The sequence below is a fragment of the Pinus tabuliformis genome, chromosome 6 (assembly GCF_031772625.1).
Source record: "Pinus tabuliformis cultivar Carrire ecotype Pingquan chromosome 6, CPIR1, whole genome shotgun sequence".
NCBI classification, from domain to species: Eukaryota; Viridiplantae; Streptophyta; class Pinopsida; order Pinales; family Pinaceae; genus Pinus; species Pinus tabuliformis.
The window spans coordinates 417119744-417137694 of NC_142292.1; the positions used below are offsets into that span (position 1 = coordinate 417119744).

The window sequence follows — 17951 nt, forward strand, 5'->3', positions numbered from 1 at the left end:
CACTATCAAAGCAAAATCTCTTTCCATTATATAACATGAGGTATTATTGTCCTTTAGGGTAATTGGAAAGAGATTTTGCTTTGATAGTGTTGTGATGACAGTTAACACTTCTTTAGGGAAATCTCATAATGAAAATGATAATTTTCTTTATTCAGTCGCCTAACGACACTAGGAACATTAATTATTAGGTTATTAGGTTATTGAGTTAACTGTCATCACAACACTATCAAAGCAAAATTTCTTTATTGGCTTGATCCTAATGTGATGTTGGCCCTTCCCTCCGCATTGAGTTTATAGGTTGTGATCAGATGGTCTTAACTGTAACCTGTTGACCTAGTAACTTGGGGTGTAAGGATATCACAAGTTATTAAGGCTTGGATGTGTTAATATACGCATCACATCCAAGCCTTATTAACTAGAAAGATGTGGTATAGCCTTGTATGCAGAAGGACAAGAAAATCAATGGTATATCGATAGTGGATGCTCAAAACAGATGACAGGTGACAAAGAAAAACTTCAGTCATATAATGCCTTAGAAAAGGAAAAGAAGGTCTCCTTTCATATGTCAATGATAATAAGGCTTGGATGTGTTAAGCTATATTATATAATATTCAGTCACATCATATCCTCAAAATTTATAAATATCGAATATAATGAATAATTATCGTTATGCGACTGAATAAAGAAAATTATCATTTTCATTATGAGATTTCCCTAAAGAAGTGTTAACTGTCATCACAACACTATCAAAGAAAAATCTCTTTACAACTACCCTACAAGACAATATAGGGAAATCTCCTATATTGTTAACTGTCATTCTGGTTGGTTTATGGAATGCCCATGTGACCAAGTGTGTGCCCATTTCTTCCACTAACCTCCGTACGAATTTCCCTCCCTTTTGGCATTGTAATCCTTGCAAAAGGCCATGATGTTAACTCCTTTCGATCCCAATGTCGGACCAACAAATCCATGCCTTATCTATGTCTTGGTTGGACAATAATACCCATCACAAATATGAAAATAGTTTAAAACTAAATAAAAACACAACATAGAAAAATAACTATAAAAAACTATTTTATAACTATGTAAAAAATAATAAATAATAATAAATAAATAAATAACAAGGGGCTAAGGTTTCATATATTTTCATGGATTTGAGAAGATTCCCCTTTTTCCCTCTTAATCGCTCAATACTTATGCCACCCACTTATCTTTTTGGCTCCTTTTAGCATTCTGGTCCCACTTCGCTAAAGATCCCACATTCTCTTACCGACTCTACACATTATAACTCACCAATGGCATGGATTATTGGAGGAAGGATGAGGTCATAGGTGGTGATTTAAATTTCATTATATCCTCACCCTTCCTCTCCCCCTCCTCCCTCAATCCCTAATAATTTTATTCCCTATCTTTAATTTTCCCCTTTCCCCATGTCTGTTTGCCCCTCCCCCCCCACAACCCCACCCACCTGAATGTTGCTACAATGGAGGAAAAAATGTTTATTCCCTTCATCCTCACATGAAAATGAACGAAATTTTCCCCTTTTCCCATTTCTATCTCCCCCTCCAATGTTGCTAAAATGGAGGAAAAAATATTTATTCCCTTCATCCTCACATAAAAATGAATGAAGTGATCCCCTTGAGTGGGGGTTTGGAACTCAACCAACTTTCTCGCAATCTTGTAGGCCATAAATCTAATTTATACAAATCCAATGAAAGGAATGAGGTTTGATTTATATCAAAGAGGGGAAACAAGTTCCAATTTACAAGGCCCTTAGAGAAAGTAGATCCCTCTCGAATAAGGACCCATGTTTATACCTTCCTTTAATGCCATAGGATTTGGGGGGCCTCTAAAAGTTTAGCCCTCAAAAGGATGGTAACTAGCTAAAATCCATACTTTATACTCATTCAGGAAGCTATGTGTCCTAAGGAAAAATCTAATAAGGCTTTAGAAGGTATTATTAAGAATTGGACATTCTATCAATATGGATGTGGATGGCCACTGAAGAGGGTTAATCACTAGATGGAGTCCAAATTACTCAATGATCTTCTCTTCCTCATTTCCTTCCTCTATCATTCTAAAATTGAAATTAAAGGATTTTGATTATGATATATATGGAACCCATTCTAATTGTTATTGTTTTTTTGTAGAATTGATCATAGCATGTGCTCTTACTAACCATTTGATTATCATATATGGTGATTTGAAATTAACTAACTCCTTGCGTAAAGTTTGGGATCCAAACACACAATTGGATCCATAGGGTGATTACATTCAAATTTTTTTAATAAAACATGTCTTAATCAACATAGAGCTTGTCATACTTTCACCAACATGGAGAAATGAAAACTCATATTGCACCAAAGTAGAAAAAAGGCTTGATCAATTTCTAATCGATGAGGGTTTATGGAATTTAGGATGTGAAATCAAACCTTCAATCAAGCTGGGTGGACTTTAAAATCACAAGCCTATCCTTCTTTATCTATCCCCCATGGGAAATTAAAATTCCTTCCCTTTAGATTTCAATCCCTCTTGGTTCCTTGAGGACTATAAATCCATGATTCAATCAACTTGGGTCCACTTTTCCTCCTAGGAGTATTCCTCTTATATGAAATAATTTGTAGAAAACCTTAAAGCTATCAAGTAGGCCTCATAAATATGAGAAAAATATCATCATGTTTAATTGAATGAGTTCACTAAGGTGGAAATGTAGCTATCCAACATTGACAACATACTAGACTCTTGGAATACATTAGATGTCTTGAAGGAACTAAAATCCATTAATGAATGGAGACATTGATTAAGAAGAAAGACGGAGGATGAAAATAAGATCAATGTGTTTCAAGTGAGAACAAAATGATACAAATTTTTCATCAATTTTCCAATCAAAGAAAGTATATAAGTACCATTTGGGAAATCAAAACCAATGAAGGGGCTTCTCTCTTCTCCTTCTAGGAGAAAGATGAGGTGAGAGCTCATTATTCTCACTATCTTTTTCAAGCACCTATGGGGTTGCTCAATATAAGAAATACTATGGGTGGTTTCTCTTTTTCCCCCCATTATCAATGATTAAATGAATTCTGTTATGAATGAAGAAGTATAAAACTTAGAAATATTGGTTTCCTTGAGAGCCATGCAAAAATATAAGAGCATGATCCCAAGAAAAAATAAAGTGTTGGGTTCTCTTAATGTTGCTTTCCTTTGTCTAATCCCAAAGACACAAGAAGGCACCTCTTTTACAGATAACCATCCAATCACCCACTATAATGTAATATATAAGATTATCTCCAAAAGTATTTCCAAAAGAATCAAGATAATGTTGAGTTTGTTCATCTCTCAAGAGAAATCTAGATTCCTTCAAAATCAAAACATATTGGATGTTGTACCTCTTATGTAGGAGGTAATGTACCAGATAGAATCCACCAAATATTGTGCAATAATACTAAAATTAGACCTATCTAAAGCATCTGATAGAATGGATTAGACATTCATATGAATTTTCCTATTTCAGTTGGGAATGACTCTTCTAGGAGTGTCAAATTTGGATTTCAGATAAATCAATTCACTCTCTCTATCCTCCCATGCATTCTAGTTAGTAGAATTTGGAGGGTTTATAATCCTATCTTGTTCCAAAATAAGAATGCACCTCCAAATCTATGTGCAATAAAATTCATCTCCATTGCAAAGGAATTCATGTGTGAAATATATTCCTCAGTGTGTACCAATCATGGCATAATTAGACTAAGACACTCCTTGGGGCTGCCTTTGAAAATTAAATGTGAATGGTAGAGAGTATTTATTTTTTTGTTGGTAGATGAATAAATAAAGAAAGATAAAAAAACTCGCCTAATTTTTACTAAGAAAGATAAAGAAAAACGTTTAGAAATCCAAAAATATAGACATAAATATTTATTTAATACAATATTTTCATCATAATTTTAAAACACTTATCTATGCAAAATAAATATAAAAATATTTTAAAATTAAATAAATAATAATAATAAGAGTTGAGTCCTAACAAAAACATGGTAACAACATGCACCTAAGAGAGCAACATTGATTGAAGCTATATGATAAAAGAGTTTTGTGACTAGATGTACCTCATTCAAGTTGATTTCTGTTTTCCACTTTTCATCATTCCATAGGCTATCACTTTGGCCATGATAAATGAAAACTTTCAAATAGCTATTGCTAATAATCACTTTAGCTTGCTGAAAATCTCACCAAATATATGTTATCAATTTTCTAAAAAAATAGGTTGTACATTTACCATCAATTCAATTGAAATAATCATTGTGTAAATGGTAGAACTTACTTGTTTGACCAAAGGAATGCTGGGTGCAAGAAAAATCATTAAACTTTTCTTCCTTGTAGTCGTCCACTTCTGAGCAATTTTTTTCATGAGTTCCACAGAAATCAATGTTTTGCCACATCCAGTTCCCACAAAAGCAATAACGTTATTGTTGAGAGCAGCATGGAGTATTTCCAATTGATACCTATATTATGATAGAATTAAAAAAAATCAGAGACAACACTATTGAAATATTGTTTTACTACACAAACAATCAATACATTATATTAGAACATCAATGTGAAATTTTATATAAAAAGGGAGGAACTCAAAAATTAAAATACTGAATAATGTGAATATTATTATACTTTAATTTTCCTTCATAATCCAAAAATACCCAATATTTTTTTTTTTTTTTTGTATTTAGCTCATTCCAAAACAATTTTCATAATGAAACTTTTATATAAAACCTTAATAAAACTAAACACATTTGAGATTGGTGGTTTTTGTGAGACTTGAAATATTCTCAGAATACTCACATTTCAATTTTTACCAACAATACTTCTCATCTTCAAAACACTACAAGATGAGCCACAATTGATAAATGTCCACCAAAACATTTCAATGAGAGTATTCCAAAAAAACAAAATCAAAACTAAATATATAAATATCACCAACCAAAACTAATGCTTATGATTAACAAGTGTGCATGGAAGATGGAATACATGCAACTCTGGGATATTACGCAGTCAACCAACTTTCTATCAATTCTTTGCAGAAAATAACTAAATCAATAACCGAGTTCATTTTTAAGTTGATTTTTATGTACGATATCGAGTGTCAAAAACATTGTGTTCATTCTTATGTTGAGAATGAGAAACCTTGATGCTCTTAAACAATCACCATGATTTGGTGCAATATCATAGAGAATCCACCCTGCAAGTAATGTGTATCATGAATAGGTGTTAAATTGGCTTGCCAAGATTATATCATCGTAGATCCTGGAAACCAGGTTCAAAACTATAGTGGAACATTTCTTCTATGTGTTACTAAATATTTTGACATTGCAAATGTTACATATAACTGTAACTTAGCATGAATCAATCAATTAACAGTTCTCTCACGAGTTAACGCGGAAAACACTCACTTGTAGTGACTCATCGAGGACATGTTAATTGAAGTGGAATGCATAGGCTTGTAATTGTTAAATTTGTGATCAAATTCTCTTAGAACTCAACATGTATGTCATTTCCCTTTCAAGTATGGGAAAATCTCTCTATCGCTAAACTAATTTTTGTGATTAGCTTTTATCTTTGAATGGACAGAAATTTCTTTCATGAGTTAACCATGAAAATACTCACTTGTCGTGAGTCATTGAGGGAATGTTAAATGAAGTGGAATGGATAGGCTTGCCGTTGTTAACCTTGCAATCAAATCTCCTTAGAATTTATTTAACATGTAGGTCCTTTCCCATTATGGGAAAAATCCCTTTATCCCTAATCCAGTCTTTGTGACTCGGGGTTATCTTTATGGACAGAAAGGTTTATTAGGAAATAATATCTCTTTTATTGTTGCAACTTTGATGTATACCATTCCAAACAAGGAGAAGAAACAACTCTATCCTGAACATTGGGAGGAAATCACCCATGATTTTAGGGGATACGGGGCAGCTTGTATGGTCAAAGTCTTTGTGATCATGGCTATCGATGGATTGACCAATGGTCAGATTGTGCATCTACAAAGCCAAGGATTTCAACTTGTAACAAATATGAAGTTTCTTATTTTATTTACCAGTAAGCAAAAGAATGAATAAACTCATAATCCAAAAAATAAACTTTGGCAAGGGCAAATCAAATGAATGTATGATATACTAAATACCTTAACAACAGCTACTATTGCGGACTAGAAATGAATGTGCAATCGCATAAACAATGAATTAACTATGAGGGTATAATCTGTTGAGTTATACATGTACAGTTAGCTATAGTGAGTAAGATCAAATAGGTTAAGAGAAAGCATTGATTTCTAAGGAAACGAAAGCATTTGATTCTGTGGTATTCTTAGAACCTACCACATATATAGCCTCACTTAAATTATCAATAAGCATTTGAGTACACTGTCTAGCTATATCTCTCTCTTTTCAAACCTTGTCTGAGTGAAGATTCGCATATCACCGATGGCGACAAAAAGTCCTTACGCGATCCTCATAATGGTGGGAATTATGCATGGGTTCAGAGTAGAGTCACTCACATGGCTAGTGACAATTTAAATATTAAATTCAATTGACCCTAAAAAGCGATTCAGAGAAATTTGCTTTGTAAAGCTCGCCAAATACGCCAACCTAAGTACAAAACCATCCTGGGCCAAATCAATTAACATAGTAAACTGCGCTATAAAGTCGTTGGACGGTGTCGTTCAATACTTCCATCATGGTCGACTTCTCCTATCTTTAAAAGCAATTCCCTTGTCCGGGAAGAAGGCCCTGCCTCTGAGCACAAACCTAAGCCCGCCTTAACAGATCGACTATTCCTAAGCAGGGCAATCCTATTCCTAAGGGGCATCGAAGAGGAAACCTAAGATAGGATATGCTGAAGTGAGGGTTAGGTGCTTAAGAGGATAGTTATCACTGCACGCACTTCCCTATCACTCGCAACCAAGAATCAAGAGTTTCTTCATCCCTCCGCCCCAACATGGTATCTGTATTAACCTATCCATAGACCTCGTGGAGGTTTACGTTCAGGTTCGGCGGTTTGTTGCTGTAGTGATAACTTAAATTAACTACTAAATTTATTTGGAATGCCTCTGACTTTAAGCTTTTAGGCAAGCTCGCCACGCGGGACATGAAGACCATTACTTTTCAAACAAAATAGCTCTGTGGGGACATGAAGCCCATTACTTTTTGAAGCAAAATAGCTTTGTGGATGTTGAGGTTTCCTGTTACCCCATAAACTCGCAGCTGTTAGTAAAAGTTTTAAACCAGTAAATAGGATCTCTAAGTCGAAATTACTGATTTTATAAAGGTGGGGTGATTCTTCCCACACGATTTTACATTGATGTCCGAAGGGTAAGACCAGAAAGGAAGCTCATGAGGCATTCGTTTATCTCGGCATGGTTGTTATTAGGCAAATGGGCGAGAAGCTTGTTACAGGAAATTGCATCTACTCGGATGGCCTCGCCACCAGTCGTCAGCCACATGCCGAGCGTTTCGAGGACAAGAAAGGGACCTTTCGAAATTGCATTTTGTTTTGTTTTGAAAATGGGGAAAACGGAGGCCGCTTCGCAAGAAAGCGTTGTCGCTCCGCCGTTCGTTGTCGGCCTAAAGTTGGAGACACATTGCGGTCCGTTTCCAAGATGCATCCTCGATGGGGTTTGTGATGTCGCGGGGAGGGGAAGTGCAAAGGAGAACCATGGAAGCCCTGCCGACGATTATAGGGTCGGATAGTATCTTTCTGGATTCCTCTGAGGTATGTGGGGTTTATGAGTTCACTTGGTGACCCATGGCGCAACGTTTCGGTTTGTTTGTAATTGCCGTTGCGAACAAATTTGGTTGGTGGTGTGGGGCTGTGGAGATTTCGCGGGGAGATTTGTGCAGCTGCAAAGCCTCTGTGTTTTCCAGATAAAATAGTAAGCGAGCATCCCTGTTGTTGAAATTTGCAGTGAGAGTCAATTTTTTTTTTTTATGGACTTGAAAAATGCTAATGCGCTCGCTGTTTTTTTTCTTCATTTTTGTTGAAATTTGTGGAAAACATAAATAGCAGGAAACGTTAGGATACTAAGTTTGTGGAAAACATTAGGAAACTGTCGTAGGAAACTGAAAAAATAGATTATATGAGCGCTAGTCCAGGGGTTAGTGCCAGAACAGAATTTCCAGCCGGGGCCACCCGCGCGGCACAGTCCTCAGCGGGTTTGTTGACGCAAATGTTTTTGCACTACGCCTTAACTTATTATTAATTAGTTTCACAGTTAGAATTAGTTATTCAGTCATCCAAATCTCCAAAAAATCACATTATAGATAACTCTTTTATCTATATCACTGACAATAAGACTCCGAAGTTGTCAATATCTGATTAACCCAAAAAAATATGAATAAAAAAACTTTAATAGACCTATTGTTTTGGTTCAAACTAATGCTAGTGGCAACGATATATACCATGCCGTGGGCAGGTATAATAACAGTAAAAAAAATGAAAGGAAAACGCAAGATGGTATTAGCAGTTGAATTTCTCATTACACCGTTCAATAACAGTAAAAAGAAGTGAAAGGGAAACATACCCTCTTAAGATGGTATTGGCAGTCGGATTGTTCATTACAGCGTTCTCCATCTTCGAGCGAAACACGGGGACTCCTTTAACACCCAAAATGCTCTCCCTTGCAAGATCTTCAACAGTTAAAAATTCTGCAACAGACTCTCACTAGAACGATAGCACCATAGAAAGTTAAAAATTCTGCAACAGACTCTCACTAGAACGACACGACGATAGAGAATGTTAAAAATTCAATTCTCACGAGCACATATTTATAGGTATGGTGTGATCACGGTGGTGAGGAGAAGTACAGCTTTAAATTGGGTGAAACTTTACCAACACGAAGCGGGAAGATGGAAGGTTAGTAAGCTAGTTGTTATATTTAATATATTTTTTTGGTTTAATATTTATTATTAAATTTATTTATTATTATTATTATTATTATTACTCACTTTATAGGGTTATATTAGGTATGAAAATGTTCAAAATTAATATTTTTAATGTTTAATTTTTTACTCAATCAAGCCAAATTATATTTTTTAAAATTTTAAAAGGTTTTGTTAAAAATTTCCTCTCCAATTTTTTCGGTAGACACTTTACTCAACACACTTAATAATATAAATAACTATGGAAATCTCCAATTACAAAAATAATTATATTAAAAGAGATTGAATATATTTATTTATTATTTTATTTTTATAAAACTTAATAAGTGGAATAGGTAAAGTGGGTAAAGTGTCCACCCCAAAAGTCGGTCAATTAATGAAATTTAAGGCCCTAATAATGGGTAAAGTGGGTAAAGTGTACCGCAAAAGTCTGACAAGATTACCTTGAGATTGTTCCTTCGAAATTTTGACAATACAATATAAATAACCATGGAAATCTCCACTTACAAAAATAATTATATTAAAAGAGATTGAGTATATTTATTTGTTAATTTCTTTTTATAATGGTTAATAAGTGGAATAAAGTTAATTAGTGGATATTTAATATTCAAAATTCAATTGTTTTTAATAAATAGTTTTGGTTTAATGTGAAGTTTTAAGTTTTTTTGTTTTTGTTTTTTAAATTGATGTTTTGGTTTAATTATTTAAAATTTATTATATTTTTAAAAATTAACATTAGATTAGAATTGTTTCTTTAATGAAAAGGGGTTGAGTTTGTTTATTTTTATAACAAATTAATGAGTGGACAAATAAATTAATAAGTGCACCAAGAAATTAGTAACTAGATAAAGTGATTTAATAAGTGGATGAATTTAATATTTTCAATGGATTTTTTTAGGGTAATTAAGCCTAGAGGTGCTCTCTAGTTCAGTATGATAGAAATATTGTAAAATAATGTTTAACATTTTGACTAAGTCAAATTACATAAAAAAATAAAATAAACATAAAAATGACTCATGGTATTGAGAAACCATGGTATTGACCCATGGTAATCATGTGGAATATAGCCTATTTAAAGGGGAAAATTAAATTAGCCTAGATCCATCCTAACTCTTGATCTACCAACCCTCTGGGCGCTTCAAAGTTAAGATGGATATAGGCTAATTTAACTAATAAATAAAATGACCCAAAAATTTATCCTTGAATTTTGGAAAAAATATAATTCACCCAAAATTTTATCCTTGAACTTTGGAAAAAATCATTTTGATTGTTAGTTAGACTCCCTCATTTTTGTAAATTGAGATAAAGCTCCATCCTAATTTATTTGTTTTTTTTTAATTAAACTTTTTATTTAATTTACTTTACTTTATTTTTCTTTTTTAATTTTGTAACACCCCTCCCTTGCGTACTAAATTATTGTAAGCCTAAGCTAAGTTAAAGCTAGGTGTGATATCCTCACTTGTGTGTTAAATGTTTGTAAACCTAAGCTAAGGAAAACTAGGTGATATGTAATATGAAAAGAAAATGTGTTATTAAATAAATTGATAAAATAAATCGCTTGGAGGGTGGAGCACCAAGAGAGAGGAGATGCTTGCCAAATCCCATGAGGAATGGGATAGAGATGAATCTTTCATGATAAAGCTTCTAGATGTGATTCTAGATAAGCTTGGATGGATTAAAGATCCATTGGACATAAAATCTTTGCGGGAGATAAAGGCAAGATTTTATGAGGAAAAGCCTCGTGGGAGATAAAGACGAGCTTTTCCGAAAAAGAACTAGGAAAATGGAAAAATCTATAAAAGCAGGACACCGCTAATGATAACTAAATTATGAAAGACGATATTAAATACCTAGTGCATTGATCAATTGAGGACAGTTGATCCTTGGCAATATCTTTAGCTTGGGGGGAATCAAAGGTGATTCATGGCTGGGTGGTGGTGCTCCTCCTTCCAAGTGAGGTTTTAGTTGGTGTCAGATGTGTGAAATGGTTGTATGATTATTCTTACTCTCTCTATGTTATAGTTCCAGTTTGTTTATGAGAAGAGTTCTTAAGTTTTCTTCGCCATGAGAATGCTTGATGAATAGTATATGCTTATGTATTAATAGATTTAATGATGCTTCCCTCTAATCTCATGAGATTCACTTGCATGGTATGTGTTTTGTGTTAATCCTTACATGTTATGAGATTAAAATCAATTATCTCAGATATAATGATGGTTGAATTTATCTCTATTATGGAATGACGGATTTATTATGCAGGTTGCATTCTAGTGTGAAGTTAACTGTAGAAGCATGTCTAGTGGGTAACAGTTCTAGGACCCATTCATGGTAGAAATTGGCATGTGACAATTATTCATAAATAGATTACTTGTGTTAATGTTTTCTTATGAAATGATTGCATCCATTGTGGTTTGATGTGCATATCAGTATTCCTTTGACCATGCCTAAGGAGTTGGAAAATGGTAACTATACCTGACAAATGATTTTGGTTCTAAGTCTGAAATCATGAAGCTAGATATTCATGTTATTTAATCCATACAATAAGATGGTATAATTCCTTTAATGGAATAGTCCATGATGGTCAGAAGATCTATGGTATGTATACAAAATAAGGTTCGATCTTCATTCTTTCTGTTGCTTAAGAGTAATCTTATGATGAAAATTAGTGTGGCCATTGGGGCCTGCTCCTTTGCCACGTGGGTATTAACTCTTCCTTAATGTGTCATCCCTGCAATCAATTCCCTTGTGCGATGATTTATTCCATGCAACCGGTTGTTCAATTTGATGTTTGGAGAGTGTTTTGCTCGAGTTTGGAAGCTTGAGCGATGAATTTGGGTTGTGAGGAGTTTGGAGGTGTTCGAGTCTAGTGCCATGGTGGCTCTCTGGAGTTTCAACCTTGGCTAAGGAGCGGCATGGGAAACTATGGTTTTTTGGTTTGGGTTGGGTTTTGTCTACTAGTCTACCCCTAGGATCCTAGAACCTGAGCAGATGGTGTCTGACATAGTCTCCACATCATTTCAGGTCTTAGGTCATCCTCACATCTTCGGAAGCTCTGGGTTCCTCCCTCAGGTGTGTGGGGTAAGGTCTCTCTATCTCTCACATCCTTTGCATTCTTATTTTGTTGCAAGGTTTTGTATTTGTATGTTGGCGTACACTGTGTTGTGGCCTCAGTGTTCATACCTCCTCCTAGTCTACAATGGCGTGAAGGCGATACCCCAACCTCTGGTAAGTTTGGTAGGGAGTCTGAGAGTCTGTTATGGGTCCAAGTCACTAAAATTACTCCTCTTCTCAACTGGGGTTGTATTTTCTATTCTAGTAAATTCCTTGGGTCGTTGGTGGGGTATGTCCCATCTAGCCCTCTCACCTGGTTGTCTTGCCTTTCTTGTTCCATTACACATTGTGTTAGTCTTTTGGTTATCTTTTCAATTGGGGCAATGATTCCATGGTATCTGGTTTTGTATTGTTTCTTGTAGGTACATGGACAGACTCTTCTTGGTCTTCACCCTTAGCTGACTGTTAGCCTCTCTCAATTTCAGTATGCCCAAGCAACGGGGCCAACCCCATCGAGGGAGGGGCCAGGATGCCCAGGATGGCACCCCGAGCCTGGACACAAATCATCCTCCACCAACTCGACTAGCTAGGAAATAGAGGGTGCATAAGCTACTTCTCTAGCTCTCTCTCTAGGCTACATGGAGGCCTCTGCTTCTATGGAATCCATTGTTGAGCAGTTGTGACACATCCAAATTGATCTGGACATCTTCAAGGACCACTAGTATGATGATCAAAATGAAATATTGACCTATCTTACTGATATTCAATACAATCAAAATGAAATTATGGCTCAACTAGATAGTCTCCATCGTAGTCATCATCGCACCAATGATCATCATCGTAGCTTGGAAGCGCGAGTGGAACATTTCCACATTCATGATCATGTTGGTTACTTCGCATCTCCCCATGAACTTCCCCCTTACCCCCTCCTTGATATGTTGTTGTCAATTTTGGTCTCCTTTTTTGTTATTCCTAGTATGCTACAGTTTCAATGCCTTACGAAAATAATGTATGTGAAGTGTCCATTTTGGTATCCTCTAGTCCCCAATCTCAAAATTTCTGGTCAGAATGAGAGTGCGAGGACTATTGAGACTGATTTTGTATGCTATTCTATTTTAAATTTCTAATGAAAGCTTTTTTATCGACAAAAAAACAACAAAATTAAAAATAAAGTTATAATTTAATTATTGTTTGTGATTTTTAAAATTTTAGCAATGTGAGATGTGTCAAGTTGTAAGTGTTTTGATGTTGATTATTGATTTATGGCTATAGGAATTTACTATCCATTTAATTTGTATGGCTACTGTAGCATTTATCCCAGTTTATAAAGTACTAATCACCATGATATAGTGTGTGTATTGTTTTTCTAAAAAAAATGATTTCAATGGTTAATAAACTCATTAGAGCTACGTTGAAGGAGATGGAAGACAAAATTAATGTTTTGTATTCATCAAATTATTTGTGCCTTGTTATTTGAATTCATCAAAGCATTATATTCCCTTGAACGCAAAAGGAGATATATCCTTGACAAAGAAGATGAAACCTAGAGATTAAAGAGGCATCCTATCTAGATCTCATAACGAGATAATAATACTATTTTTTTCCACAATTATGCCAACCATCATCGGAATGTGAAAACTATATGCTATATGAAGGAAATTGAGGGGAATTCTTTCTCATCCCTTTAGGATATTTCTCAACTTGGTGTTTAACACTTTAAATCGCTTTTCACTCAGCCTAGAGGATGCCCTATTTTGGAGCTGCTAGGTTTGTTATCTATATTTCCTCCTTTCATCTCCAAGGACATGAATGCTTCACTTTTGCAAGAAGTTACTGAAGGGGAAGTTCAAGTAGCCCTTTTATCCATGCAAAAGGAGAAAAGCCTCAATTTGAATCATATGAAAATGGAATTCTTTGTGTTTTTTTTTATTTGATCAAAGAGGATGTATTAAAGGTTGTTAGAGAATCTTAGAGATCAAGCTTGGTATTGGGTGCTATTAATTCTTATTTTATTGCCCTAATTCCTAAGATGTAGGAGGCGTATTATTTCGATGATTTCTACCCTATCTCTTGTTGCAATGTGGCTTATAAGTTGATATCCAAAATCATTGCAACTAGACTGAAGCCTATTCTAGGTGTGATCATTATAAAGTAACAATTCATTTTTTTACAAAATTGTTAAATACACAATGTTGTTTTTCTAGCTTACGAAGCACTCCATTCTATCAAAACAAAAAACATTCCTATTGTTGTTATTAAAATCAATCTATCTAAATCCTATAGTCATGTGGATTGGACCTTCTTAACACTGGTTCTCATCTGTGTTGGCTTAAATCGTGCTATTGTAAACTAGATTATGGGGTGTATTACTTCTTCTAATTACATTGTGCTTATCAATGGTCATCCATTGGAGTTTTTCAATCCTTCTTGTGGCACATGTCATGGGTTTCCTTTATCCCCCCTTCTCTTTCCTCTGGTAGTGGATGCATTTAACAAGCTCGTTTGAGATGCCATAAAAAAGGGAAGGTTGGAGGGCATTAATATATCACATAATGTATTTATTTGATGAAGGTGTTTTTATTTTTGTCCTTGGAGAAGTATGTTTCCTTCGAGAAATATCAGAAATTTTAGACCATTTCTCCCTTCTTACTCGCATGATGGTTAGTAACCCGAAGTCTACTATTTCCTTTTTATGTTTGTCTTAAAGAATAATGGATGATACTCATTAACACTTCCATTTCCAGTTAAAATTGATTGAAGATGGCATAAAACATCTATGTTTTTTACTTAAACCAAATGATTACCATTTCAATGATTGGTTGTGGATGATTAAGAAGGTGGAAGGTCAGATCTCTATTTGGACCAATAGACTTTTGTTAAGAGGTGGGTGATTAGTCTTGGTTAAATCAGTTCTTGAAAGTATCCTTGTTTATTAGACCTCAATTACATGGGTGCCCAAAGGTATTTAAAAAAATATTCAGAAGTTGATTTTTCATTTTCTTTTTTTTGGCATGAAGCATAACAATGGATGGAATTTAGTGGCATGGGATCAGATTGTTGCTCCAAAAGATTTTGTAGAATCAGGGTTTAAAAATATACACTCTTTTGGTCATGTATTGGTTGCATGAAACTTATGGAACCTCTAATCTAGGTTTATGAAAGAATGAAATGAAATACAAATTTAAATAAAAACATAAAGCTACAATGAAAACTAAACTTCAATTCATTAATAACAAATACTGAAAATTATTTACATGCAGAATGGAAACAAACTAGCTCGGGCGATCGTAGCTATCTTTGAGAAGAGAGGTGATGGATACCATGATGCTCAAATTCCTTTTTATTATTGAGAAACAAGGGAAACCTCTAAAAATCTAAAAACCTAACCATAGGGGATGAAGCGCCAAAAGTTTGTGTGCCCCATTGGGGTTAGTTGGTACATCAATTTCCCAGGGTCATACCTTTGGCATATGATCTCTGTTTGATGCATATGATAACTCATTAGAAAGGTCTCGCTGAGGAAAAAAACTTTCAACTGCAGATCCATGGCACTAGTTTGCAAATTTTCTAAAAAAAACATCATTTAGTGCCTCAAAACGACTCTGAAATTTCAAGGCCTGATTTTTTTTCATAAATGGTAAATTGTGTTGGAAATTAGGAATTTGATGATCCATAAACTATAATGGATATTCCACTCAATAGTTAGTCATAACATATCTGATAATATTATATTAAAAATATGATATTCTACACTATTATAATTTTATTAAACTTTAAGATCTATAGATTTAACTATAATTAGTGAATGCATGTGAATGGAAATCATGCAGAAAGGTAGAGAATGACAAAATAATCTTACACACACACATAAGACACAATTTATGCTCTCTGGGAAACCCTTTTGAGAGAAAATCTAGTTAGAAGGTGAGGTTGCCTCACTCTCTTTCTCTATCTATAAATATGGTTGTCGGTACAAAGGAGTAATGCATGTTCCTCATGGCTACTACAATGCACAAATCTTCTTTATAGTACATGAACCTTATAAAAAAAATGCAGAAGGATACATGGTATTGTTTCGTAGATGAGCCTTATAAAAAAAATGCAGAAGGATACATGGTATTGTTTCGACCACAAAACCAACTGGACCATGGTATCACACGAAATTGGTATGTATAGGGCATTGTTTTCGTTTATTCTCCTAAGAATTCAACAATGTTACATGTTTTCTTTGAAATTTTGCATAAAATTTCATTTTTGAAAACCTAGAAATTGAAAGTGTTTTCTAAACATAACACAAAGCCTCTTCAATGGAAAGAAGAACTAAACCTATAGGCTTTCAAATAGAAAATTGGACACCAGAGAGTATCACTGAACTCCCTGAGGCCAATTTTCGTGAGTTCCTGAGTAAATTTAGAGGGCATAATGCTGAACTCACAGAATAATTTGTAGCCAATTTTTAGGAAGGAAAAACAGTCATAAGAGGTTTGACTATTCCAGTTAATGAAGAATACATAGCATAGGTTATAGGATTACCACAAAGAAGGGAAAAATATCATAGGGGACAACACTTCGAGGGTAAGGAGTGGAACTACTTTTTACAGAAGTCTAGAAAAGGGATAATTAGTTGGAAAATTGGAGTTATAAGGGATTGGTTTCACGATCCCTCGAAGGAACTCATCTTGGTCATTCAAAAGTATATTACCTATGAGTCTATATAGTATGGTGCACATGTACCATGTTAAAATTCTCCAACATATCCAAGGGGAAAATAAAATTAATCTACCCTACTTCTTTACAATGAGCCTCTTTAAAATGATTGAGGGAGTTAATCAAAAGAAAGAAAGAAAGGAAACAAGCTATTATCATCAAGGGCTGATAAGAATGATCATTGGACATCAATTGGAAAAAACAACATAGGAGACATGGGTGGATTTCATTAAGAGAAATAAATTCACAGATAATCAAGAAAAATAAGAACAAGAAAATACCCAAACAAGTTTTTCAAAGGAGATAATGAACACATCTTCATATCCAAGAACAAGGTCAAGGAAAAAGCTCCAATTAGAAAATAGTGAGAAGGATAAACCTTTTGTCTCTTTCCTTAGGAAATCTAGGAAGAGGGTATCAAAAGAAAATAGAATGTCTGAGGAAACTAGTCATATTGAAATCTAGGATGAAGATGAACAAGTAAGTTTCGAGGTGCTGCCTATTGATGAGGCGCATCAAGAACATCATGACCACCTCGAAAAGTTAGAGAGACAATTAAATGAAAGATTGAGGGAAATAGAAGAAGACAAATGAGATAGGTGGTGTGATGAAATTGAAAAGGATCGTTCCTCTTCATACTCTCCTTATGAAAAACTAAGTAGGAAACTTAAGGAAGTGGAAAAAGAAACATATGGGGAGACCTCTAAGCTAATAAAACAAAGCGAAACAGAACAGATAGAGAAATTAAAGGCAAAACTTCAAGTATTAGAGATCATGGAGAGGCATCTGAAGAAAGAAAATGAAATGTACAAGGTATAAAACAATCACCTAGTGAAAGAGAATAAGAAACTAAAATGGAAGGCAAAGAAGCTTGAAACACAAAATATTCTCATTTCAAAACAAGATTATAGATGGTTGAAGGAACAAAAACATTGGAAATACAAATATGAATCCCAAAAGGTGAAGACTGGAATCTATAAGAGGCAGGAGGAAGCAGCAGGGATAGAGGCACTTTTACAGGCAGCACAAGTAGAGGCCCCATCATCAGCTCCAGGAAAGAGGATCCGGAAGAAGCAACTAAACATGAGGAGATGCTTGATGCTTAGCAAGGGGAAGTGTTGGCCTTTGAGTTTGACTTATTTTTATTATGCTTATTTCAATATTTATCACTCTTTCCCACTATCTTGCTACCATATTCACCTCATTTTCATCCATCCATGCATAAAAAGTTAACTTAACTAAGTATTTTAATTATTTTAGTATTTTTCTAAA

The 17951-nt window shown here is 34.5% G+C and overlaps 1 protein-coding gene across 1 annotated transcript in view; it reads right to left on the reverse strand.

Annotated features, from left to right (window-relative positions):
* The window catches only part of LOC149259073 (endoribonuclease Dicer homolog 3a-like), a 68664-nt gene extending 61016 nt beyond the window's left edge, over positions 1-7648 (reverse strand). The window contains exons 1-4 of the mRNA XM_089451270.1: positions 7341-7648; positions 7233-7247; positions 4316-4496; positions 4101-4211 (exon numbers count right to left, since the gene is read on the reverse strand). Coding sequence (XP_089307396.1) covers positions 4101-4211; positions 4316-4496; positions 7233-7247; positions 7341-7648 — 615 coding nt within the window. The remainder of the gene's footprint in view (positions 1-4100; positions 4212-4315; positions 4497-7232; positions 7248-7340) is intronic.
* Between the last annotated feature and the right edge of the window lie 10303 nt (positions 7649-17951).